The sequence below is a fragment of the Bombus pyrosoma genome, linkage group LG14, assembly GCF_014825855.1.
Source record: "Bombus pyrosoma isolate SC7728 linkage group LG14, ASM1482585v1, whole genome shotgun sequence".
NCBI classification, from domain to species: Eukaryota; Metazoa; Arthropoda; class Insecta; order Hymenoptera; family Apidae; genus Bombus; species Bombus pyrosoma.
The window spans coordinates 630,595-657,517 of record NC_057783.1 but is presented as its reverse complement, the minus strand read 5'-3'; the positions used below and the strand labels follow the sequence as shown (position 1 = coordinate 657,517).

The following is a 26,923-nucleotide window of genomic DNA, read 5'->3' as shown; positions in this document are numbered from 1 at the left end:
ACTTTGGTCGTCTAATCCCACGAACCTAATTCCTCGCGGAGCGTTGTCCCGTCGTTAATAAAGGCGTTTCTCTCGCAGGCCCGGTTGAAAAAGTTCTCAAGGAAGTCAGCGGGCTCGCGAGCCGCGCGTAGTAAGATGATTTCATTATTCCGCGTGTTATAATTAGCATCCACGGTTATCCCGGAGGAAGAGGAACGGCTCGGGGCCTTTCTAATGAGGCCCAAGTCCCGTGGAAGTTGTCGCTTCCGCAAAACGATCCGCCAGGAAGATTAATGGCGTCAGCGTCGATCACGATCATCCACGCGACACGTTTCACTCTGCTCTTCCTTCCTATCGTTCACTCTATCGGCCATTATTCGGCCTTGTTCGGTGGTCTTCCTCGCGATGTCGCAGAATTCGCCAGATACGTAACAAGGAGGGACGTGACCATCCTGTTTCGTTGACGATTAACGGGACTTTGGATCGGTAAACGCGCAACGCGCACGATCGTTATCGCCTCTACGCAAAGAAAAAAGATAATTTACTTTTTCGAGCATCCGCTCTTAGACAAGAAAAAAGTGGATTCTTTTGGCAAAAAAAGGCAAAAAAAAAAAAAGGAAGAGAAAAAATCCAAAGGAATTTCCTCTTAAATATTTGAGGTACAACGTAATGCTTAAATTTTGGTTCCGAGCAAACGCTTCGAGGAAGAACCGTGTTCATCCTGCTCCGTTCTCCAAGCGAAGATTGTATCCTTGAGCTTTCTCAAAGCGACGAAACGGTTTGCTTAAAAACCGACCGTGTAACATGGTAAAAAGTACTTTAATGGTATCCCAAGATTTACCCCGATTTTTTGAAAGAGCAGAACAATAAAAAGATTAAACGTGGACGTAAACGAGAAGATAGCTTACTCACGGAGGATCTCTGAAACTCGAAAAAAGAACGGCTCTTCGTTGAGATATTAAGACACCTTCTTACTCCATGGAACGCGAGGTAATTTCGTCGGTACGGAATAATAATCTGCAACAACTAAAAACGGATAAATTGGATTACGCGAGGAAAGATGGGATCCGAGTAGGACAAGACGGAACCGAATCTTTCCCTCCCTCCTTTCTCTCGTTATCTCTCCGTCTTGTCGCCGATCTTGTTATTTGCGCTGTTAGCGCAAGGTAGGTACGGATCCTTGATAACACGTTGGCGGAAATGTCGTAGACTTTCGTGCGATCGCTTTAATTATCGAATGCTTTTCGAGGCAGTCTCCGAGGATGGAGCCCAATTAGCATCGAGCCGTGGCGATCGTTACGGAGCCAAACGATTTCTCGTAGCGAGCGTAATCGCAATCGGTTGCTCGTTACGAAATCCTTGGACACTTTCACCTCGAGGCCTGGAGTATGGCGTGGCTCGTCCAGGTACCGTACACGAGAGTGCACGATCGTGCACGAGCGGGCACGAACGACGCCAGTGTCTATCAGAGGCAGACATCCGTTTGTCTGGCCTCGACTCGGCCATAAGGCCCCAAGGCTGTTTTGCCTGAATAAATTTATGCGCGTCTCATCCTCCCGGTCGAACGAGACGCGGCGAGCCTCGGTTTCGTTGACCCGACAGTCGCCGCTTCCTCCGCTAATGCGATAATTAATTATCGATCAACGGCCACCCTTCTATAAATCATGGATATTTTTGCAGGCGGACCAGCTTCGTTCAACGTATCGATTTCCAATTACTTATTCCGGTTCGCGGTTCATATCCATGGCAGCGAGAGCCAGTTATAAATAGATGTAAAAAAGATGCACTGGAAGATTTCCAAGGGAAGATTTAGCGCGATAAACAGGCGACCAGTTTCTTCGTACTGGCTGAACGCATTTACATAGTCCACTTTGGGCAGTGACTCACACCGGATCCATGTAAGGCCCAACGTCGCGTCTCTGTTCGTGGACCTGTACGCCTACGGCGAGACGACGAGTTCGCGCTTGCAAAATAAAAAGTCGCGTTCCAACGCAACGGGAGGATCCTCGAAAAGGCTACGTGACTCGATTTCGTAGATGCGAGGGAAATACAGAGTATCAGTCGCAGCTGAAACATCGAACGATTCCTCGGGCCCAAAATGTACGGCTCGTTAATCGTCCGGCAACTTCTCGCCAGCTACTCGTGGGAGGAAAGAGTAATCTCTTGCAGCGTATCGCTCTCATCGATCTTGCCGCGCGCGCCAATCGATCCACCGAGCAATTAGCCTGACACTCTTGCAACCCTGACTCCGTTACACCGAAACGTTACGTTCAAACCTATCTTCCTTCCTTTCGGCAAAAGTTACAAGAACTTCGTAGAAGATCGTGTCTATCGCTACGTTCGTCGCTGCTGAACGAGAGTTAAATAATCCGTCGCGGGATACAGACCTGAAACGATCTTTAGCCTGTCGAAATCCACGTTCGGATCGTTTCCACCGCGGGCCAATTTCACCGGTACGATAGGAGCGCGCTCGAGACTCCTGCAGCGTTACGGCTTTATCCGTGTTTCATTGGGACGGATACCGCAGGATACCGGCGTGGACCGCGAGAGAGGTTGAGCCAAGCGGTTGCGAAAAATGCCGGTATCAGCGGCAAGGGTACCTGCTGCACAACGTACCATCGGACGGATCTCACGTGCGCGCCGTTAAAAAGATGTTGCCCCGTTCCGCGTCGACGTCCGGCTGCGCGCGGTCCGTGTACCGTGTGGGTCCGGTGTGTCGGTGTGTGCGGTTCGAACTCTGCCGCCACCGCCAGTGCCCGGGCCCGTCAGTGTCTCTCGCGTTCTCGCACGGAGAACAACTCCGACTCGATCGCGTCGTCGCGTCTCGTCGCTTCTTCCTCTGTGTTTATCCGTATCCCATCGGGATCGCGCAATACCGCGTAATACCGCGTCGTATCGCACGAATATCGATATCGCTTTAAAAGTGAAAAGGACGTCGAGACAGCTGATTCCCGGGGAGATCCAACAATCCGACTAAATGAGAGATTCTCGTGGTTAGAGGGAAAACGTAGCGTCGTCCCTTTCTTCCCACCTTCCTTCTCCTTCTTCCCTGTTCTTTCTCCCTCTCCCCCTCTTGTCCTTTTTACGCCCCGTTCCCTTAATTCCCATCTTTCGAGAATATCGATAACGTCGGCCTTGCTCGACATGGAGACCGGACCCCGAAGGCTGCTCCTCTGCTGGATATACATTCTTAGTGTGGCAGGAGCAAACGGTGAGCAAGTTGAAAGTGCGACTGTTTACGAAAAGAATTGTTTTCGCGAAAAAAAATGGGACGTGGTACGAAGGAAACGTCACGTGGACGGACGATGGACGCCTGGCTCAAGGCCGACGGACGTTCACTCGTCAAACGCGCGACTCGATCGTCGCATCGGCCTCGATGCAACGCTCTCTCGCGTCTCGTAAATCTTCGTTTCCATCGAATCTCTATCCTTTTCTTTTTTGCGTTCTTTTTCTTTCTCTTCCGTCGGTCGGAGGAGAAGGTTGCGCGAATCGTATACAACGATCGTAGCGATTCTGGCCCACGGTGGTCGGAGGGTAATCGTACTGTTTTGTCGCGAGGAACGGGGGAAACGTTGCGCGAAGTGAGAAATGCTTTCAACCGCGTGTGACGTGTATTTTTAGATCGCAGAAGAGTTACGAATGTTCCTCGCGTATCAGAATTCTCACGGAAAATTAGCCCACGACGGCTTGCATGGTTATCTCGCAAGCGGAAAAGCATCGGAAAATTACGTAAGAACGTTGATGATACCGTGCGAAAGGCACGGAAACTTGCGTGATTTACGCGTGAACAGTAACGTTGCCCGATGAATCACGCGATCCCTTTCATACGTCTCGTTATTCGCCACTCGCGTTTACGGCTGTCCACGGCGAAAGTTAAAAGGTTTTTGTCCCTTCTGGCTTGGCAAAAAATTAATTTCCTCGCAAATTGGTCGAGCCGACGCGACGATAGAAATCGCAATATGGTCGCACAGATCTCTCTGCGTACCGGTTGATTTAACGTCGGCATGTTTTTGCGTAATCAAACGGAAGACGCATCGCTCGCGATTGCTTCCTCGTGGTAATTCGTTTCTTCCAGTTAATTCCTCGGCGCGAGCTTAATGGGCCACGTCATCTCGGGCTTGATCGATCGGATTCGATTTTCTTTCGCGTTTCTCTGTTCCGTCGGCTAAAATTCTTGTCCGAGAGCCAACCAAATTGATTGGCCGATCTCCGCCGCGCCATGTAACGAGCAGAACTTGTCCGGAATGCTTGACGCGAGCAGAATCTTTCTATCGGGGAAAGAAAGGGAAGGGAAGAGGACGAAAGTGATTTTCTACGCTTCGTGTTACGTACGTTCCAACTGTACGTGCCCTCTTCCCTTTTCCTTGCCAGTTCTAGGCCGAATTTGAAAATCGTTCAAAACCCATCCGTCCTTGTCAATAAAAATTGACTCGAGTCGTTTAACGATTCGTTACGTCAGGAGGAAAGCTGTATTTCGTATTCCGTTCTCTCGTCTCGGCTCGGTTGGATTCCTGGCACGTGGGCAGGAGAACGTTGAAAAGAGAAGGTGAAATTCGTCTTGACCGCGGTGACTCACGAAAGCATTTTTACGAATATTTATTCATTTAATTTGTCACGAATCCAACGTGTACAAAAGATATTCTTCAATTTAAGAGATCTTTATTTAACTGCTGTTTCTCTGATTTCGCGTCCATAAAAACGCGAATTTGCCTGATTCGCGACAGAATGAAACGAACCCGCATGTTATCGATGCGGATCACCCTCTACGCGTTTCACCTTCAAGAACGTTTCACAGTTTTATCGTTCGTTTCGTCGTTCAAGCATGTACGCAGCAGTGCCTTTTTCCTATCTGGATCGGCAGCTGTAGAATTTACTCGCTAAATTTCACGCTGCAAGCGGCCACGAATAAAAGTACGAGCGGCGTGGTGGTTTGAGATAAAAAGCGAAGAAAAAAAAACGGGGATCGATGTAAGCGTGGAAACGGGCTGGTCGCGTCGCGTCGATTCGATATCCTCCCTTGTGGTCGATAGAAGGAAATGAAAAAGCGGAGATAGAGCGCAACGCAAAAAGCGTGTTCAATCGCGGACTAAATCGAGTTGTCCGATTAAAATAAACTAGCCAGGCCGCAGTGGTTCGTGGCGAAGGTAAAATAATAATCGCGGCGGTTTCCAGGCGAACCTCGCAGTGTGGTTCGTTTGCTCGAACACGGGGAAAAGCTGCGAGAGGTCGCGGACGCGACTCCAGCCTCTGTCGAGAAAGCGAAAAGCCGCGAGTCGAACTTGCCGGAAACGGTATCGTTCGTATGTTTTGGCGATCAACCGAAACACGTTGCAAGCAACGAGGAATAAACGAGGAATAAAGGAGGTTACCAAGGGTCGATGGGAGAAGCGCGACCATGAAACCAGGGACAGCGGTTCCCTTCGGCGAATCAAGTCTACGAAGAAAATTCGAGCGAAATCCGGCAGATTCCGGCAAAAAGTGATTCGCGGTAATACGTCCGCGGCAATCGCTCGTAGCTGGAACGCATTTAATTGCGAGGCAGCGTCTCGCGATCGAGCCTTGTATGCAAACTAACTATTCGTGGAAAAGTGAATCGAGTGGGTGGTGTCGCCAGTGCCGTAGCCGGTGTCGAACGAATCCTGTTCTCGTCGAACGAGTTTCCTGGACGGTCTCGTTCATCGGGAGAAAAATTGGCGATGTTGCGTGTCGGACGCGTAGCATGCCGCGTGACAGGTTTGCTTTTTGACAGGTTGCCTTTCTTTCAAAAGGTAAGGGGTCCGGTGAAAGAGTGGACGAAGGAAAAAGGACGAGGAGAGTGGAAAGAAAGGGAGAAGATGGGGTATCGCGGCGGCCCTGGAGGAGGAGGAGGAGGAGGAGGACGCGGAGAATGCGAGAGGGTCTGCGCTGGAATGGGAATCGGAGGTGGGAGTGAGAGTGGGAGTGAGGAATCGGCCGGGAGAGGCCATAGGAAAACCGGTTGCCAATCTGCGCGGACGTTGGACATCGGCGAACATACCAGCGGAGAAAAGGCTAAAAAGGCCGGCACTCCGGTTTTCAGCAAACCGATCCGCCGATCGATTTTCATCGATTCTTGCCGCGGACCACCGCGAACGAAAACGTAAAATAAATGGTAAAAGCAATTACTCGTTGGGAGAGAGAAAATGCATCGGAAAGCCGGCGAACGCAAAGGCAGCTCGCGCACGACGAGACCATCGTCGATCCAGTTTGAAACCGAAACGATCATCGATGATCGCAGATCGGAAACTCGATCCCTAATCTCGTTGGAAGATCTAGACGCCGATCGATTCGTCTCTTCGCCCTTTCTCCCAGAGCCGCAGCGTCTATCGAAAGCTTAAAATCTAATCTAATCGGCGTTCGATTAATCGTTCGTTTTTTCGCTATCGAACGGTAAAGGATCGAACGCAGGATAAAGCTTGATAAAGCGATAGGATGGATCGAGATTACGTGATCCGGCGCGGTTGATCTAGCGGATCTACTTTTTTCAAGGACGATGCATCGCGACGCGTGATCGACGGGAAACTTTTCCCACTTTTTCCACGCGGTGGAACTGGGTCTTAGGTGGCCGGTCGTTGAACGATCCTCGCGACGCGTTCAATTTTTACGGTTAAGGAAGAATAGCGGTGCACCGCACGAAAAATCTGTACAGTTATCGCGCCGAAGACTCGTGATCTTTGACACGGGATTCTTTAGGTCGGTGTTGCACGAATGGCGATCCGTTGATGGAAGAAACGTGCCATCTTTCATTCTTCGACGCTTCTTTAACATTCCGTGCCACGCTGTCTACGACATACCCTCGTAAACGTTATTCACCGTGGAAAGTTTTTCCACTGAGTTTTCAGCCGTTAGATGCTAAAAGGCTCGTAGGCTACTGTTTAAAGCTCGATGCCACATGTCCGCGCGTTTCAGGCGATTCGTGCGAGGGAACCATTCTCTCTCTGTGTATTTCACGAGCTCGGCGCGGCCCGAGCAAAAACCAGGCTGAAAAAGATTATCGAGATCCGTCGAACGAAAAGGCAATTTCGATTCGGTTGTTTCACGCCTGGACTTAACTGTATCTGGATAATGCTACAGGCGTAATCGATAGGAGGTAAAAAGGGCAGCAGCGATCCTTTTAGACGGAGGGATAACTTTTTGCAACGAGTTAAATTTACTCGCTGCGTGGAGTTAATTTACGATCCTCATTTCGTCGTAATTCACGGTGTATCGACGAGATCTGCTGGTCGAACGACGACCGAACGACGGAAAGCTTTAACCCGGAGTGCCGATAGCGCGGATGACCTCTTCCCCTGGCGGATTTTCTGCGTCTCCGTAGTTCACGCGACTGTTCCTCCAGCCAAATATGGCGGATACCGGTCGAACCACTCGCTGTGCACGCGTGTCGTGTCACCGTGGCTGCGTGGGCACGCGTGCCTGTGCGTGTAGAGACGAAGGACGGACAGGAGCACCCACGGGCGAATTCCTCCCGTTCGACGATCGTCTCTCGATGCCGTATAAGCTGCTTGGCGAAGCACAGGCGAGCCGTAAAAATTGCTCGCCGGTACCTCGCCTCCGTTTTAGGCGGACGATATCTTCTTGCCGGTTCGAGCAACATCCGTACGCGACGATTGACACGTAAACACCACCGCATTCGTCTCTTCTTTCGCCGATGTAGAACGAATGCGCACGGTTCTTTCCAGCGTCTTTCCCTCCACTTAATTTTCAAGGCACCTCGTCAACGACATCGATCTTTATGAATTTCATTTACCAGCAAGTTTTCCAAGTGTTCCTGTTCCCTGTTGTACGAGTACAGTTTTTATAAAAAATATGTTCGAATGAAAATCGTCGCTTCGTTTTTCCACGCTCGCATGTTGCTGCATAATAGGTGAAACGCATTAGACGAGTTCGGTAGTTCAGCTTCAAGGATTTCCACCTACCGGATTTACGCATCTGGGACGTAATTTCAGGCTGGTCTCGCGTCGCGTATAAAGTAGCAATTTTCGAGAAATGGAGTAGGTATAATCGCCGCGTACCTCTTTGCGCTGCATTCTTACCGCGTCTCGAGTTTAGACCACTCGACGACGTTTTCTTCGACGATGCTGGCGGCCACTTCGACGGAATAATCGCCTTTCCGTTCGTCTGACCTATCGCGAGAACGCTCGACATAGCCGCTAGCCGCTCGTTTTCGTCACCGATGATGACCGGTCGGATACCAGCGTATAACGTCGCGCGGGCTTCGTTGTTGCCCGTTCCCTTCATCGTTAATCATTCGCGCGCTCTTTCTCGATGATCCCGCAATTACTCAAAGTAGCCAGTCACTCGCAACTCGTTAACAAAGACGGCGTTTTCATCGAATAATCGAGGCCTCGAGTCATCGATCGCTTCGCCAGTCGTCCCTAAATCAATGAAAATTCTTCCAAAGACTCTTCTCGGCTTTCGCTTTAATTGTTCGATAGAGATCGATCGTTTGAGAAACGTGACGCGTCGTTTACCTCCATTCGGAGAATAACGTTAATAAATTGATAAGAATCCACTTGGAGATCGACTTAAACGCAAGCTTCACGGTGAAATTCAGGATTAACGAAGAATTAACGCTAACGAACGTAATAATTACTACGGCGTCCGAAAGCAAGAACGCTGAACGGAATGGGCAATCTTAACGAGATAAAGATAGAAATACCGACGAAAGTCCTGCGCGTAAAGAGAAAACAAAACACACAAACACACAGAAGAGCATTTTCTCGATCGGATACGATGGGCGAGGTTGTAAAGAGAATCGACAGAGATCGTACAGTAATTGCAGGTACAGGCCCGTTAACGAAACTATCCTCCATCGATTCTTTAATATCTACGCCATCGAATTAACGAAGGATCGCAAAAACGATCACGACGATCGTTAAACAAGTCGCGACGTTCTTAACCGACACGAGCATAAACGCCCCCTCTAACGATTAGTACGCGCGATGAATTCTCAAGTGGGATCGTTCGGCCGTGTAAAAGTCGATCGTGAACCAATTGGTCGAGATGAGATTCTTCGGCTGTAATTTATCGCCGGCGATCGACCGGATTGGCGAGCGTGACGTTGGCCATTCGAGCTACGTGGATTCGCGTATGGAGATAACTCACGGGTACAATCGGCGTATTTGTGAAAATGAAAAAGAACCCTATCGAATATGCAACACGAGCGCGTTATCGGAAGCGAGTCGCGCGTACCTACAAGTTCCCGGACGAGCGTCATTCGTGCGTGTTCCTCGACGGAGACCGTATCGTATGATTCCACTGTTCTGCCAATGATCGTTACCTGTGCTATCAAAGGTAATAAATCTGCGCTGGTTCGCGTACGTTCCGCTGGGAACGTTTACTTGTATGTGGCGATAATTGCACGTTATGGGCCCAGCCAACGACACGGTTCGAATAAAAAATAAATTAAACGCGAGTACACGCAAAACGGACAGGCATTTTTCTTGGCTACGGAGAGTGCCGGGGAACTCGGTCGAGAATCCTGTCGAACCGGGAAAGGAATTCGCGACAACGACGACGCGTTGTAACGAGGTCGTAGAGCGAGTTAAAAATTAAAGCGATCGTTTCGCCGACGTCGGAAGAATGGAGTTATAAAAATTCTGGAACTATAACTATAGTAACTTCGACTATCGAGATGCAGTTCCATCGTCATCGCGAGATCGTGCAGGTTCGCACGAACTTTTCTCTCGCATCGCCATATATCCTGCGAATCGTGTACGTAATACCGCGAACTCGCGCATATCGCGCTTGTTCACGGTTCTTTCGTGCATATCCGTAACCTCGGAAATTCGGTTCAAAGGATTTTGTAAAATATGCGACTCGTCCGTTGCGCGTGCGCTTGTGTTCTACGTAAACGTTCCGCGTTTACCCTCGTCATCTGTATCGATAAGGATATCTTTAGCTGAACTATGCAGCGAAATGGAGAACTTGAAACGATATTCGCGAACCCGAGAACTGTTCCCTGGCAGGGGACGTCCGAGAATCAACGTGGAAAGGACGAACTCGCGGAAACAATTAAATTCTCTGATCAGATAAGCGCGCGAGTATCCTCTGGAAAATGTATTCCGTGCTCGAGTCTGGAGCAGTACAAAGTCTGGATAATAAAGCGTGCCGGAAGTCGCCTGCGGATAAAGTCAGATTCGATATCTCGACGATGACAGTACAAGGAAGTCTCTTTCAACGACAAAGGATTGTTCTTCGTAGGATAAGCTCGCAGCGTTGGGATTACGCGAGCGAAACTTATAGCCGTTGCATGGCGCGATACGATCTGGATTTCGATCGATGTCCAACTGTTTTCTCTTTCTACGAGCGAACAGATGCGGGAAAAAACCGACCGTCACGGTTAGCGATGAAATTCCGTTACGCGTCGGTGGTAACCGAGGAATCGGCGACTTTGTTGGCGAAATACCGCGAATTCCACGGCTGAAAAGTCGACGCAGCTCGTTACGTTCCGCGTACAACAGATTGAAAGAATGCAGACCGAAAAAAATGCGCGTCGAACGGCCACGTAACGACGCGTGTGAACGTTTTATGCACCGGTGATCCGAAGCGTAAAATTGTTTAAATAATCGGCTTGGCTGTGGTGGACCGGTGGCGATTTAATCGTTGCCGAGATTACCGAAAATGTGCATAACGGTAGTCGCTGGCTTCGCGCATAATTTCTGCACGGATCGCCGCCATGATAAATTATTCATTCTGCATTTGGCGCGCGCGGTGCACCTTGCTCCCTGTGTCTCTTGTATTTCGTGACTAGCCGCGACCCTACGACCGACCGATCCTCCGACGTCATTTGCATCCTCCCCGCTCCGCGATTATTTCTTCGAATCGTGGAAGGAAATCGACAGCCTCTTCTCCGTAGGAATCTTCCTGGAAAGCAATAGTCCGTGTCCCACATGTCCCACTACTCGTTATAATTACCCGTCTACATGTACCGATTATAATTTACGAAATTAGAACAGGAGAGTATTTTGAAATCGTTTTCAAATTTTACAGTTTTAAAATCGGACCGGTCGTTTCTCGTCGCGAGACTTTATAAAAATGTTCTGCGGTAAATATTCGAATAATTTCGCGATCCACTGCCGTTGTTGGATCGCTACTTCTCTCTTATCGTTACTCACGACTCGCAAAGAGTCAACCAGCTCTAAACAGCTTGAAATTAGTCAGCGTGTTACCGAGTAGTTGCCCGCGCCATAGCCAAGAGTCAGAGGACTGACGTCATTACCATTTAGGTGCACAGCGTTTCTGCCTGTTGCGCGGATTTCTAGCACTGCGTTTCGAAGGGTTTCGATGAAATACTCGAGTACAAAGTATTCCAAAGATATAACGATATTTTTAGAATTTTTACGATTCCCATAGCTCGCGTTCGTAGGTTCATAGACAGCTGATATCGGTACGACCTCGATACGCCGGCTCTGGATCTATCGCTCGGCACGCAATGGATTACGCGCGACAGGATCGAACAGTAGCGGCGATGTAAAGGACAGCTGATCCAAAGCAAATTCCAACGTCGATCTCCGGATTTGTTCGTATCACGGTAAAGAATAAGATTCTTTAGTTGCTACCGGCGTTCGATCACATTATCGTCTACGTCGTCCACCTCGATGGTCGAAGTCCGGATCCTGCCTTTCAACACGTCGTTTAACAACCGGCGGCTGATGCGAGGCAGAAAATAACGAAACGCGTGCTTAAGATTCGCTCGTGGCGTCCGAGACTTTGTACCAATCTCCCGGCGGAATCTGCTTAACGATTCAGCGAATGAAGAACCTCTTTACATCTCGCAGGCGATTAAGGGGAAATCACTTAGCTTTTGCTCTATCGAAATTGCTTGTTCATCATCGAAACCGGTCTGCTATTTTCAGTTACGTAATTCCAGCAACATCGAAAGGACGAGGATTTAGAATAGCAGATAGCAAGCGGATAACAAAGATGCGTCGATCGTTGCCCCTCGTTGTTTCGGGCATCCAACGATACGTCCAGACCGAGCGAGCGAACGCTCGTTCTTCGCCATCTTCGCAAAATTGAATAAAACGAAAGCATAAACGAGCATTGATTCGATTTCTGCTCCGGAGAGTAATCGTCAGACGGTGAACGGATGCTCGCTTACACTTTTGTTTCTAAATTTTACTAAGCGCTCGCTCGTTTCATCGTAAACGCACCGTAAGAACGCTCTAGACTCTAGACTTTAGGGACGCCGGCGTAGCGACCCGCGTTTTTCGCGGTGATTCTTTCATTTCCACCTAACTCTATCGACGGAATCGCAGGATGCTAATGATCGCTGATAATCGGTGATTTACCGCTGGCAGCTGTTGTAATCGGGGCGGCGCGGCGCGGCGCGGCGCAGCGCGGCGTGTATCGCGCCGTGGCCAAAGGAACCGGAATGAAATCACCGTTACCGAGTCCGCTCCTCTTTTATCACTCTCGCGGCCAACCTGCTTCGCATCGATTACGAACTTTCGATCCTGTTACGCAGTCGTGGTACGCTTCGTGCGTTCTGTTCACCGCGTTTAGCCAGCTCGAAGCAACAGGCAGATTTCTCGTGTGATCTTCGGTCTCTCGGTTATAATATTTCGCGAGCCACGCGATACGGCGCATATTATTTTACCACGTACTTGCGCGCGTTTTCTCCTAAAGTATCGGAATAAATTCTTATTCTCGTAGATTAGCGTGGCAAGAATAGAATCAATCAGCTTGCATTCTCAGACACTCGTACGTCTATCCGTTTTCTTTCGCCTGAAAATTATTTAAAAACGAAGCGATAAAATTCCTTTTACGATACCCTGTAGAGGAAAAATTGCAAAGTCGAGACAGCTGTTGCCTGCAGTCATCTACAACGGTTAATCCTTAAGCAGACATTGAAATTGCTCGCGTCTTTTTCTGAGAAAAGGTAATACGCGAGGCAACACGCGCAACTGTTGCATTGTTGAAGGGAAAATAACTGACGGTGGCGCGTGGAGATCGAGAAACGACAACGCGGAATAATTGAATTACGTGCAGTGGTGACGTTTGAATTAGCGAGGCGGCGAATTTATTTGCGTAACTGAGAAAACGTAGGCGTCCGTTTAATTAACGTCGTTGGTAACGAGGAATGGACGCGCTCCTTGGAAATTGTGGCAATTAATATCGCACGTTCTTAATTGGCAACCGATGTAGCCTGCGAGTACGTTTATCCGAACTCTATTTATCGAAACGAAATGTTAGCTCAACGCCCAATTAAAATCTCTCTCGGATCAATCAGGTTATTCGCATTCGACTCCGGCCTTGGATAACTACAATTATAGGGCCGAGTACAAAATCGAGAAGAAAGAATTTCGATCAGACTTTTCAGTATCGATGGTTGGTAAAGCATCGTGCGAGAGGACCCTCTGAGAGATCTATCTAGCGTAGAATCGAACGTACGAAACTCGCCTACCAGCAGCGTGTTCTAACTGTAACTTCGAAAGCGTATCGATTTACGAGCAATCCATTCCGCTTGCAACCGGAAGTCGTAGAAAGCTCTCGAAGGAATCTTGGCGATATAAAAGTTGGCTGCAACCGAGGCGATAGCCTTTTCAGTGTCTCCAAAACTGATCTCTCGGTTACCGTAGATATCCATGCGGGCGCTGCATCCCTGTCGATTTTCTACCGCTCGAAGTACCGGCAACGTTACAACGATGGTCGTTATTGCAGCACGGTGCAGATCGTGAAGCTACGAATTGATTCCGTAGTCAATTTCGTGTCGGCGAAATGAAACACGATTTCGTTTCGTTACAACGCGTATAATTGCAACGTGTAATCCATTTCTCGTGCGAGTCGTTCTACACGCTGTGCAGCGAGATGAAGCTAAATCGAAGCATCGAGTAACGGCATTAATTAATGCACCGACCGGCACAGTTGCGTTCTACGTTTGTAGTATCAATTATATTATTATTATTATTATTATTATTATTATTAATAATAACACGAATTATATATCCATAGGTATAAATATAGTAGCACGACTAGAAAAATTTTATACTACGAAATAGAACGTAGGACCTGGTAAAAAATCGTTAACAGGAAGATAATGGTATGTACGAATATTTTTTGTTCAACAAGATGTACGTAAACCGTGTAACAACCGGTAGTAAGTATGTGTAGAAGGGCACGCCTACGTAAGTACGTACGAGCTTCCTGCTCGACCGACCGATTCTCCGCTGCCGTCTACCTATCGGCCAGTTTAATTGCTAGCTACAGATATTCCCGCCTTCGTGGTCTGCCCTTCTCGACTCACGGTTATTCGTTGTACAGTTAACGTCGCGTGGACGCACAGACGACGGGCCACGAATGTTAATCGCGTCGCACCGGATTTCCACCCTTTCTTTCCGCGTTACTGTCTGCCTTACGTGGAAAATGGGGTCGAATGCACTGCGTGCATTTGTCGTAGAGAGACTTGCGACCGTGCGAGAACGTTCTGGTCCCACTTGGCATCTCATTTGTAGATCGATCTAAATAAATTAGTCGGTTCGTAGAGTTTCGGTAAAGGCCTCTCGTGGGAGGAGTTTGCTTTTGACTCTCATTGATCGTACCTTCGTTCTTATTTATTCAAACGACGGTAAATCAACTTGGCACCGTAATCCGTGCAACACAGGGCGTGTTAGACAGCGATGGTGCGTAATTATGCAGCTTGGTTCTCGTCTTAACACCGAGGTCAGTAATGGCCTCAAATTATTGTAATCCCGAGGATCGTACGTCGTCGTAATTTACATCAATTGCTTCTTGTTTCCCGGCAACTTTGCGAAACAGTCGAAGAAAGGGCGCCCGAAAAGGTACAAGAGAAAGAGACAGAAAGCGGAAGAGTAAAACACCGGTCACTAGCAGGCGAATCCGGCAAAAAGCATCGACGATACATGGAACGTTTCGCCATCGACGGTGAAACCGATCTCTACCGATTCTCTCGGTCGAGCTCGCGTGTTGTCGCAAAGAAACACGAGAAACAGAGAAGAAAGCAGTAGGAGTTAATCTTTCTCGGGATCGAAGCAGTTATCCACGATAGATATCGAGTCAAAATAAAGATAGCTTCAGAGTCTGGATGATCTACATGCTGATAATAACGGTTGAATCGCGATTAAAGAGGGCGTTTCAAAGGCTGATATTAGATCGTTGTATGCGAAGATTGCTACGAACGATAGAGACATTTTGCGATTAAGCGGGAGAATTTTAAATACCACATATGTGGAAAAGAAGGCACAAATAAAAACACAACTGTAACAGAGAATGGATCGGCAACCGACTGATTTCTAAGATCGACGTCGGATGTAAGAAATATGACTGGTTGAAAATCTGCAAACTCCGGTCGACACACTGGCGACACAGCGCGAATCGTTAAAGATATACGCAAAGCACGAACAAAGTCCTATCGACAGACGTAAAAAGCGCTAAGCGATTAACGCAGAGGGCGGGCGAAGAAGCGTACGAGGGTCGCAGGTCGGGAAAACCACGCGAGAGCATAGGTCGACTTGGAGTTCTTGGTAGAATTGCAGAGATCTTAATCTTCGAAGGACGCGGGAAAAGATCGGAAAGAAATCGAAAGAGAGAAACGAGTAAAACGAAGCTCGATAGCGGAGGAGAAGGGGAAATGTACAGAAGAACGGAATTCTGAGAGAGCGAGGCGATGCGTGCTTCTGGGATTTAATGGCGGCAAAGAGAACAGGAAGGGATCGGAAACTCGGCGAGAATAATAAAGAAGAAAGGTACAGGGGTCACGTAGCCCCTCTCTCGCAACGTGGAGAATCGTTCGCGGAACGAAGAACCGGCAGCGTTCGGGCGAAACGATTATCCGGTAATGAAAGCGGATCCCTATCGGTGGCATAAATTACCAAGACAATAGGCCGAGTGTCCGAACCGAGCAGGCACGCTCGAAAAAAGTGTCTGCTCGTTGTTGGACCGTCGACGAGGTTGAAAAACTCGAAACAGGAAGTCCTCCGTGTGTCTGACAGTAGGGTAAATAAACGACATCGCGGCAAAACACGAGAGAGAGAGAGAGAGAGAGAGAGAGAGAGAGAGAGAGAGAGGGAGAGAGAACAGCGAAGAAGAAGAAATGGGAAGTGCAGGATCTCTCGCGGTGACTACGACGTTAGGAGAACGCCGCTGATCAAAACACAAAGAGGAGACGCAGGAGACGAGGAAAGAACAATAAGAAGAAGGAGAAGAAGGAGAAGAAGAAGACGAAGAAAAGAAAGGAACAGCGAGTCGGGCATCGAAAGAGGAGCGAGTAAAAGAGGCTCTTGCAAAAACGTAGCGGACGTCGAAAATGAAAAAAGGACTAGAGAGAAAGAACAAAAGAAGAAGAAGAAGAAGAAGAAGAAGAAGATGATGAAGATGAAGAAGATGAAGATGAAGAAGAAGAAGATGAAGAAGATGAAGAAGAAGAAGGAGAAGAAGAAGAAGAAGGTCACGGACCTCTGTCGAGAGATGGCTCGAGGATTGTACCTACTACAGGTGGTTGCACTGCCTGGGGAAACACTTTAAACTCGCTAATGGAAAAGATCGCCAATCCTCGGGCTATTTGAAAGTGACACAACGTGCAGTCATGTAATTTGCGCGTTAATCGCGACCTGATGGACTCGCGGAAACCATGAACAACCAGTTACGGCAGACACGAGCTACGCGGGTGACTTTTCATCGTTCGTAACTTGTCACGATGCTCGACGGCTCAAAAGCGAGACGGACATCGAGTTAACGATCGCGAGGAATTTTCTCTTCCAGAAGGAAATCAACGGGAAAGATTACAAAATTCCCCGAGAATGTACTACGTGGTAGTATCTAAGTCACGGAAGAGAACAAATCTATCAGAGGACGGGATCGTTTAATTGCTTCGATTCGTAGGCAAACGTTATCGGTTCATCTGGAAACAGCAACCCGGTTCCTCGTTCGCCGACAGAGTTAGGCTGTGCGTGAAACTTTCCCGACTTCGTTCTCTTGTCGTAGGAAAGGTACGCCGCGTTCTTTAACCGCGTGTTGGCCGCGTGACGATGATACTTCACCGTGAATTATTGCCCGACCTGCGTAGTTGGCCGCGAAGTGCGTGTGCTACGTCCCGCAGAGATATTGCGCTTGTTCCAAGGATCAACGCTGCAACTATATATCAAACGACAGCCACGATATCGTTTCGAGTATACGGTATTTCTGGATGAAATCGTTGGTCGTGGCTCTTCGTAATCGCGCGGAGATCTCAATTATCGGTCATTGGATTTTTCTTCGCCGAGCGTCAGCCGAGCGCCAGCCGAGCGCCAGCCGATCTCCAGCCAATCTACTATTAGTCAAATACAATTATCGATGGCGATTTAACGATCAGGAGCGGCTACATCGATCGCGATCGAATCAGCCGAAAATTCAATTATCCAGGAAGGAAACGAAGTACGCGTCGCGCGGTTATTTCTTCTCCTATCTCGTCGGTTTTTCGCGGCCGGATGCAACGTTCTTACATCGCGATAATGTAAACCGGTGGTTTAGGTGTATCACACGGACGTTACTCGCCAACGGTGAAAGTATCCATCGTCGAGTTCCGCGAATAAACAGGGTCCAACCTAAAGGGATGTACATCAGAGCGCGGGTTTCTCGAGCGCGCAATGTCGAGCTGCTCGCTTTTCAAGGTCGAGACGTTTACGACATTATGGGGCAATTACGGTGGTATACTGCGAGTTAGTTTGCGGCTACGTGGTACTTTTCGTCTTCGTTTTTCTCGCGTTCGCCGTCGGACGGGATTCCTCTTTGCAAGTTTCTCGCCCATTTTTCCGAAACGCGTCTAATCTATCTGACCGATATCGCTCGATAGATATTCGATATCGCTCGATAGATATTCGATATCGCTCTACTATTCTCCTTCGCAATTGCTCGCGTCTACGCAATATCGGTCGAGTTGAAACGATTTCTCATGCGAAATCCCTTCTGGGTTTTTTCTGTTCCAGTTCAGAGCAAAGTGAGATGCTCGGAACAGTGGATGGAGGTTGACATCGTAAGGAGTAGTCCGCAAGCGAGGATATATCTGCAACAGATGAAGGACTTTCCAGGTAAAGATCGATTCCCTTGGTGTTTCTGGCTGTTGCCGGCTGTACGCCGACGTGGCCGTGAGATATAGAAGCGGGATGCAAAGGTAGACGCGTATTTTACACGCTGAAACGTATCTTCTTTTGCAGACGAAGCTTGCAAACCTCGGCTTAGCAACGGCGTCGCCACGTTCCGATTACCGCTCTTAGAGCAGGACATGTTGCGATGCGGTATCACTAGAGTCGTTAACAAAGTCACGGTAGGCAGTAATTACGAGTCTGATCGCTGATAAAACTATCGCATCCGAATAATTAAAACGATCGAATAATTTACCAAACACGGCGGTGCGCCGCGTGATTTATGGATCGTTCGATCGACTTTGTCCGATCTGATCGAAAGCTGTTTTCTTTGAACCTCGTGATTGACTGCACGCGTAAAATAAAAACAGGTTGGCTCCGAGCTAAATAAAATCAAAGGATCGCGACGTACGGTCGAACGAACGTATCGATTCGTGCTCAGAGTTGGCGATAAGTTGTTAGGACTCGTTTCATTGTTTCGATCGGCGATCCCATGGATTCGAGCGAAATTACACACGCATAATGATACACAGGGTCAGAAGGTGTACTTTCATCGGATAATAGTGGAGGAGCCGGCGGATTCCAGCAAGCACACGTTCACCGTAAAGTGTGTTATCACCGAAGTCGTTGTGAAACCTGGAATCTCGATCGCAACCAATCACACCGCGGTTCGACGCAGCGTTCTTCCAGCAGGTTTCCAGGAACCCGAGTGAGTTTATCTTTCACCTTAATATTCTGTTTCTGCGCTATTTATTCTCTAAACTTATTCGCACGATTTTCCACTTATCGTTCCACGATAGAACTCCGTTTCCGATCGGTTAGAATCACATAATCCAGCCTTCGCCGTTCGTGGGTTAAGCGATCGTGCGCGCGCAATAATGATTGCGTATTCGCGTCAAGGACATTCTATTCGCTCTAAGCGATCGGCAAGAACAAGCAACGACTAAAATTATATTCGAAACTTTCATCCATCTGTGACTCTTTGCTTTACCTTGAAGTACCTTGGCTCCTCGATAGTTTAAACGATTGCAACCTTCCGGGCTGCGCGTGCAATGAAATAAGATCATGCCTAGTCAGACCAGAGGTTCGTTCTTGCTTCGTAGCAAGCAATTAATCGCAATTATACAGACAGCTGGTAAAACTGTTTGATCAAAGGGGAACGGTAATTCTCGATTTACGTACTGCTTGTTGGCTTACTGCTAATTATTCGCGTCATGCTGATATACAGCGAGAGTCAAAAGCGCATACAGACTTACCTACGTAATAGTAACATAATATTTTTCAACAAATTTCGCGTCTTCCTCGTTTACCTCTTACCTTTTTGCTCGGTCTAAAATTATATTTTTCGAAACGATTCGCGCAACCGTTAGCACTGAGCTGAATGATCGAACGTTTCAGTTATATAGATTTGCAACGAGATACGCTTCTGGAGACTCGAACGACTTCTTGTCAATCCGTAGAATATAACAGCGGTGGGGATGAGCAAGGAGGCCAAAGCATACCGCGGATAATAAGTTCAAGTATTCGTCGCTTTCTAATTCAAACGAGTACGAGCTAAACGAAGATGGACGTTTGTTGTGGTCGCCAAGTTGATTCATGATTCCACGTTCCATTTATTCTTCGAGTGTATACCGGCGCAGGTGCTGGAAAACCTGAAATGTAATTTTAGCCTTGCGTACATCGCGTCACAGAGTCTCCCTTCCTTTTCCTGCTCGTTCGATAAAACTGACTTCTCCACAGTCATTCGTATTCTCCGTGTATTACTGGTAAAACGTTTCGACCGGCGCGCGACCATCCAAGGGGATCTTTTTGTTTGCCCGGAACATGTAAATGTCGCTTAAGAGACACTAACGACCACTTCGAAGTAGGCTCCGCATTCCGTTTCTAAACGTTAAACGGCCTGTTAAAACCTTGTTTGAATAAATCGTATATCCGCCGGATTTTCCATCTTTCGTTCCAATTTTCCTGCGTTTTTGTCCTTCGCGGCGATCGATTCTAACAACTCGACGAGTTTTCAAACTCGATTCTCTCGAAAATGACGCCTCCGACGCAATTTCGTTACCCTCGATCTTCTTACTTTGAATCGTAGAATCTCTTCTGACTTGGCCATTAACGTAATTTTAGTTGGCAGCAGAACAGACGGCTGTCATGAGGCCTCTTCCTATTTTCCGTCGATGAAAGTCGCTTCATGAAAGGCGACATTCTTCCCTAGTATACTCTCCGTGGCAGCCATACACGCGCTGAATTTTTGTCCCGTTCCTGTTTCGCGGCGCTAATTTATTGGTACTAATCGATCGTACCTCGCCGTGGCCGTGGATTCTGCGAATCGTCGATGTCGCTGCTCAACCAGGAAGCCGTAAAATCTTTATTGTTGAGTTATCACGCGGTATCTCGCGTGGCCGGTGCTCGGGGTCGAGCTACGCACTACGGGCAAATTCTTTCTCGATCTTGATAACTGTTTCTGCTTCCACGAAGTCGATGGAATTGCATGCCTGCCCGATTGGATGCGTCCATCGCGATTAGGGATCACCGTCGACCGCATTGGCCGACTATCGAGGGATGATCGAACAACTGAAAATTCCTCGGATACTCAGCGATCGCGTCGTCCATATACATCCATTCGATCTACGGATGATAACAGATGCGAACAAGAAAAACAACCATCGACGAACGTGCCGTCCAAACGGAAACTTCGTCTTTGTCCCTGTTTTTTTTTTTCTGGCTTCATCATCGTCCTCTGTCTTTGGTACCGTTCCGTTCGCCTGTGCCGTTCGATCGTCGAAAGACGTACGACGCAGAGGCTCGAAGGAAACGACCGATGAGACGGCAGAAGTGGAAACGCGATTCAGGTCGATGCTAAGATTCGATGACTGTCGAAAGTAACCCAGGTCGCAGCACAGTTCGTTCGCCGCACTTTTCCACGTTTTCTTGCCAATCGCAAACAGTTTAATTTTGCTTCGGCCGACCACTGAATCATATAGACGTTCGCTCGTAGTTTTTGCCCGGAAATTACATTCAAACGCATCTTCCTCGGGTTCGATAGTTCCATTTGCCAGATGGCCGCGTGTTATTCCCATTTCAACGGGAAACAAAGTTTCTTTCGTGGGTAGGAATTTTATGCGCATCTTTTGCTTCCTGTGACAGCGTGATCGACATCAGGGGAGAGATCTCCGAGTCGGCACCGGTACCGATATTGGGAGTCGGCGTCAGGCAAGGTGGCAATCTCGTTACCGGGGAACTGAACGTTAGCCCAGGTACGCCTTTGCAGATGGAGATCTTCCTGGACAATGGCTCCGCTCCCGTTTATGGACTCTTGGTTACTTATATGTTGGTCACTGATACCAAGACACAGGAGGAGACTATTATTATCAATGGGTGAGCGAGCAATTTCTACTTCGTTCCTATTTTAACCCTTTGATGGTGTAGCGAAAGAAACCGGTATTTTAATTTATCAAACTATTTATCAAGCTAATATCGTCACAATCATTTAGTTTTGAACAATAAACGAGATTAAAACGATATGAAGAGACGAGTAGCACCAGCGACTACTCAATCTGCTCCAGGCATACGACTAGACTCTAGCTGACGATTACAAATAGAACGGAAATAGAAAGGAAAAGGGCAAGAAAATTACAGAACGAACGATCCGGAATATAATTCAGACGTTTTGTATCTTCTTCTAGTCAAAGGGTTAAAAGGATTCGAATATACGAAAAAGAAAATATCATACGTAACTCTTTCTACCCTCAGCTGTTCCGTGGACCCATATCTGTTCGAAAATTTCAACACGGTGGATGGGGACTTTCTAACAGCGAAATTCCGAGCTTTCAAGTTTCCAGAGAGTACCTACGTCCAATTTCGTGGTACTGTTAACGTTTGTTTGGACAAATGCCAAGGGGTAAGACGCAATTTTGCCGCATCACGCGCTCGTCGTCATTTAGCGAAGCTTACTCGCTAATATCGCGTTCGCATCGTTATGCCAATATCTAATTTCATCTACACCTAATGTATCCGATATTTCAGATCGAGTGCAGCAATGGTCAAATTGGATTCGGCAGGAAGAGAAGAGCCATCGACGTCTCAAATACTGACAATAACAAGCTGTTTGAAGTGACTATGTCTGCTCTCATTAAAGTGGATTTCGAGGAAGACGCAGTGGTTGATAAAGGTAGATCAATCGCCATGTCTTATTCCAATTTTATTACAGTTTAATTAAAATTCTGTATTTAACAGCCTTATCCGAGTTATACATCAGAAGAGGAAAGAACAGGACAAAAGCCAGAGCTGTGATCGCGGAAGAAGTGAGAGAGCAACCAGCTCCGACCACGATTAGGACAGAGGAGAGAGCTTTCATAGCGCAAGAGGTTAAAGAACAGTTCAAATACAAGGTTACCGAGACGGAGATAAACGGCTCGTCGTGTAGAACAGCGGTTGTAACTTTCGTCCTCGTTCTGTTCTGTCTCTGCAAATTTTTGTAGGATTCGAAGGGAACGATCTGCAAACCGATGAACGATCGTTGACTGTAAATAGAAAGCGGCTTGAGAACCGGCAGGATTCGAGTATATCGTGGATCGTGGGATAAAAGAATGGATCGAATGTTTAGCCGGATGTTAGCAGATATATTCTTTTCCTTCCTACGTAAGGAAAGACATGCGTATTCGTGCACGATTGAATGCATATTCGCTTTGTACGATATCGAATCGAGTTGACGAACAAGATCCCGCCCGGTTAACATCGTTCGAGATTTTTACCACTTTGGACAATATTAGGGACAATGTTAATGGAAAGAATTACGGCCGTGAAAGTCTTAGAATTGTGATTGATCGTTCCAGAGATATACAAGGATTACCGTATAGGAAGAATAATCACGAAGCTTCGAGTTTGGGTTAATTAGCATCTGCTCAAGAAATTTCTCCGTTCAGCGACCGCCAAATTTTCGCTCACCTCTTCCGTTCTCGCAATCCGCGTTACTTCATTTCCCAGCTGTACCCTCGCGAATAACCGCATAACAATACAGCCGCTATACTGCCAGAAGAAAATTGGCCTTTGCGAGCGGAGAATGCCGAGGAGACCTAGTCGCGCGACGAGATGTAACAACGTGATGTGACTTAAGCAACTTAGACAATTACGAGGTAATTAATTGCTGCTATAATCTCAATATAATTATAACGGAACGCGCAAAATGTAAAATAACTCTTAATAAAGCGAGAGAATACGCGCGTGGACGCGTGCTCGTTGTTTCGCATCCATGAAGAGATGTTCCCTACTTTATAGACGCGTTAAGGAACAAAGATAGAAGGCTAATAAAGACGCGCATAGAAATATACTTATATATATATATATATATGTGTGTGTATGTATATATATATATGTGTGGAATGTTTAATGATCATGTATACATGATAACTTTGTATAAAAAATATATATCTTTGGCCTAAAATTTTGTTAGGAAGGCTACAAACATCGGTTCATACTTTCATAATTGCAGGTCGCCGGTTGCATCGTTGAACACGAACCTTACATTCGGAAAATTCCAAATTTAGTTTCTGGTATGGGTGCATTCAGCGCTGCCGATAGACTAAGACCTAATACCACTCTAGTGTCGGTCGGATTGATCACGCCGTCGTCCCAAAGTCTGAAAAACAATTTACTCGAATAACTCGCATTTGCTCTTATAAAGCGAAAGAACCAATAGTACGTGAAAATCTACCTGGCACTAGCATAGTACGGACTGCTCTCCCTTTCGAATTTCTCCATGATCGGTCCTTTCAGCTGCTCCTCCTCTTCCGCGGTCCACTGTCACAATCGACGAGATTATATCGATAATTTACAAGACAATAACAGAACGAATTGCAATGTTTTGTACCTCTTTCCCATCGCGAATACATTGCTGCTTGGTAATCTGCGCTATTACATTCGCAGCCTGTGCCCCTCCCATCACGGATATTTTTGCATTCGGCCAGGTATAGAGAAATCTTGGCGAATAAGATCTACCACACATACCTGCGCATGTATCAAAATTAAACAAACTGTACATGACTCGAACAGTCGTTTATCAAATGCAAAGTACCGTAATTTCCTGCTCCGTACGAACCACCGATCACCACCGTAATTTTGGGCACTTGAGCGCAAGCCACGGCGTTCACCATTTTTGCTCCATTTTTAGCAATACCCTCGGCCTCAGCATCCTTGCCCACCATAAACCCTGCAGTTTTACAATGACCAGATGTATTAGTCGTGGGAACGCGGCAATTTCATTCAACGAGATACGTACCTGTAATATTCTGCAAGAAAATAAGCGGTATCTTTCTCTGAGCGCAGAGCTGCACGAAATGTGTGGCTTTTAACGCGGCCTGCGAAAACAGTATGCCATTATTCGCAACTATTCCCACGGGGTAACCGTAAATTTTCGCGAAGCCGGTAACCAACGTTTCCCCGTACTGCGCCTTAAACTCGCGAAATCTCGATCCATCCACGATCCTCGCGATCACTTCTCTGACATCGTACGGACGCTTCAAGTTTACGCCAACTATACCATAAATTTCATCGACAGAATACAGTGGTACGTCTACCTGTTTGTCCAAGTTTACGTGCATCGGTCTTTGTCTATTTAAGTCTTTCACAATCTGACGAGCCAAGTACAAGGCGTGAGTATCATCCATGGCATAATGGTCGGTGACTCCAGAGATTCTGAAATTAAAACTCCGGAACCATAATCGAAAACAAACGATGCGTTCAAATTAAAATACTTGTCAATTACCGACAATGAACCGTCGCGCCGCCCAACTCCTCCGGAGTAACATCTTCGCCAGTAGAAGCTTTCACTAAAGGCGGACCAGCCAAGAAGATAGTACCTTGATTGCCAACGATTATGTTTTCATCGGCCATAGCTGGCAAGTATGCGCCTCCTGTATAAATTGATTAAATGTTATTGCGAATAATTGGCGTATAACAGCGCTGAGAGATTCGAGTAGAATACGTGGATCATAGTCAAACCTGCTGTGCAACTTCCCATTACTACTGCAATTTGCGCGATCCCCTTCGAACTTAGGATAGCCTGATTGTAGAAGCTTCTTCCGAAATGCATTTTATCCGGAAATACCTCGGCTTGTCTAGATAAATTTGCGCCACCACTGTCCACTAAATATATGCATGGCAAATGATTCTCTTCCGCAATTTCTTGAGCTCTCAAGTGCTTTTTCACCGTGATTGGATAGTACGTGCCCCCTTTCACGGTCGGATCATTTGCAACTATTACGCATTCAGTGCTGAATGGTGACGACATATTTTTAACATAATTTTCAGAGAATTTTTTCAAGTCCGGAAATTGGAAATACTTACCCTTCTACCCTGCCGATGCCAGTAATAATTCCACCAGCTGGTACTTCCTCGTTATCGTACAGTTCGTAACCAGCTAACTGAGAAAATTCGAGAAAAGGAGATGTCGGATCGAGAAGCGTGTTAATTCGTGCTCGTGGTAAAAGTTTCCCCTTTTTTAGGTGTCTTTCTCTCGCCTTTCGTCCCCCGCCCTCTACAACCTTTTCGACTGTCTCTTTTAGTCTATCTACCATACACTTCATTTGTACATAATTGTCCTAGAAACATTTTTTTACCAGCTCCACATTCGTTCTGACGCTCATTTTTAACCCCCAACCAGTATCATTGACTCATAGATAATTACTATAGAGTTTATTCAATTATAATTTGTACGTTTCACTTTACGCAACGAAAATCGCTGATAGCCATTACGACGACAGTCATAAAATGTAGAATAAAATTAATCAAATACTAAATATTAGAAATCATAATTGTACAAATACTGTTATTAATTATCCCGATTTAGCAAAAATAATTCAAGCTGTGTGATCGCTAATGATTCAACGATAACAGTTGAGAGCCAATTATTTTCATTATTCGAGACATTGCACGCACTGTTTTTAATAAATTATGAAAAAAAGGCGCGCGCAATATTCGTAACGTTTGTATTACGCGCCATACATCATCGTGAGTCAGTTGCGCAGTCGTCCATCACGCTGCGAATGTATTTAAATAAACGATACCAATTTATCTCACTCAAGAGATAAAATAATCTGTCCGTGCAATTAATATCGCGATAATTTTTACATCTCTTCCAGAGTGATAGGGTAATATCGATCAAAAGTGGAATCCTTAAAGAGATTAGTTTCAGGATGGTTCGTTTATGAATGAAATGCGCATGTACTCTCGTTCTAACCTGATACTCCGGTGACTTGGTGTCTTGTTCACTACCGATGACGATAGCTTCATCGTGAAACGTTCTTGTAGTATGGCGTAAATTTCTTATAAAAAGATTTCCTTTCCTTAACATCCTTATTAATATCGATCCTTCTGTTACTTTACTCTCGTCGATTATCTATAACTATAGTGCGTACTATGCTCACTGCACTTTACGCTTACTTATGTACACAGCAGCTACAACAATGTAATTGACTTATTTTTGAGATCGAGCTACGCTGCCATCTCAGTGAAGTTATTCACAGTTCGGAGGCCGAAGTTTTTATCGTGATATGCGGTGGGAATAACACATAATTGTAGCAGGCTATTTATCATTGTGAAGAGAGATAATTTTTTTCAATTCAGGATCACGTAGGGTCAATGATATAATACAAAATACGTCAAGATATCATAGATTTTTCAATTCGTTTTTCAATAGGACGAAACATAAAAATGCCTTTGTTGCTTTTATTAATTAACGATGTCAGATTTTATATCTTTTACAATCGATGATGTAAAATGGTATAACACAGTTAATACACGGACAAATTTTTAATTAATACGTATTAAATTCAAATAATAGGTACGTATTG

The 26,923-nt window shown here is 46.6% G+C and overlaps 3 protein-coding genes across 22 annotated transcripts in view; 2 read left to right on the top strand and 1 right to left on the bottom strand.

Moving 5' to 3' along the window:
- Positions 1-2,741: 2,741 nt before the first annotated feature.
- Positions 2,742-23,517, top strand: LOC122574926. Of its 2 annotated transcripts, none has more exons than XM_043743170.1 (8): positions 2,742-3,190; positions 17,922-18,023; positions 18,150-18,259; positions 18,611-18,786; positions 21,222-21,452; positions 21,828-21,975; positions 22,101-22,245; positions 22,311-23,517. In XM_043743170.1, exons 1-8 carry the CDS (start codon positions 3,124-3,126, stop codon positions 22,553-22,555), a joined length of 1,224 nt encoding a protein of 407 aa, XP_043599105.1. In that variant the 5' UTR covers positions 2,742-3,123; the 3' UTR covers positions 22,556-23,517. The 2 variants fall into 2 exon arrangements, with proteins under 2 accessions (XP_043599105.1, XP_043599106.1); XM_043743171.1 differs by lacking the exon at positions 2,742-3,190 and adding an exon at positions 3,567-3,708.
- The window catches only part of LOC122574924 (transcription factor 12), a 111,146-nt gene continuing 107,294 nt past the window's right edge, over positions 23,072-26,923 (top strand). For 15 of the 16 annotated variants that reach the window (XM_043743150.1, XM_043743163.1, XM_043743162.1 and 12 more), the window contains exon 1: positions 23,072-23,209. The gene's annotated coding sequence lies outside the window, so the exon portion shown is untranslated. The remainder of the gene's footprint in view (positions 23,210-26,923) is intronic. The other variant, XM_043743149.1, reaches the window with a different exon arrangement.
- Positions 23,400-26,897, bottom strand: LOC122574925 (methylcrotonoyl-CoA carboxylase beta chain, mitochondrial). Of its 4 annotated transcripts, none has more exons than XM_043743169.1 (10): positions 26,311-26,897; positions 25,419-25,672; positions 25,074-25,345; positions 24,838-24,985; positions 24,650-24,767; positions 24,352-24,430; positions 24,148-24,282; positions 23,944-24,080; positions 23,788-23,873; positions 23,400-23,712 (listed from the first exon to the last, which is right to left on the bottom strand). In XM_043743169.1, exons 1-10 carry the CDS (start codon positions 26,422-26,424, stop codon positions 23,595-23,597), a joined length of 1,461 nt encoding a protein of 486 aa, XP_043599104.1. In that variant the 5' UTR covers positions 26,425-26,897; the 3' UTR covers positions 23,400-23,594. The 4 variants fall into 4 exon arrangements, with proteins under 4 accessions (XP_043599104.1, XP_043599102.1, XP_043599103.1 ...); XM_043743167.1 differs by adding an exon at positions 26,010-26,245 and having other exon boundaries at positions 24,352-24,767; positions 26,311-26,895; XM_043743168.1 differs by adding an exon at positions 26,076-26,245 and having other exon boundaries at positions 24,352-24,767; positions 26,311-26,895.

Bases quoted from the DNA above. Each gene is read 5' to 3' on its own strand.
- LOC122574926 (XM_043743170.1), top strand. From the start codon at position 3,124: ATGGAGACCGGACCCCGAAGGCTGCTCCTCTGCTGGATATACATTCTT. The intron at 18,024-18,149 runs GTAAAGATCGAT...CTTCTTTTGCAG, and splicing joins ACAGATGAAGGACTTTCCAG to ACGAAGCTTGCAAACCTCGG. The intron at 18,787-21,221 runs GTGAGTTTATCT...TTCCTGTGACAG, and splicing joins GCAGGTTTCCAGGAACCCGA to CGTGATCGACATCAGGGGAG.
- LOC122574925 (XM_043743165.1), bottom strand. From the start codon at position 26,424: ATGTTAAGGAAAGGAAATCTTTTTATAAGAAATTTACGCCATACTACA. The intron at 25,346-25,418 runs GTAAGTATTTCC...GTCACCATTCAG, and splicing joins GGCATCGGCAGGGTAGAAGG to CACTGAATGCGTAATAGTTG. The intron at 24,283-24,351 runs GTACGTATCTCG...GTAAAACTGCAG, and splicing joins TTTCTTGCAGAATATTACAG to GGTTTATGGTGGGCAAGGAT.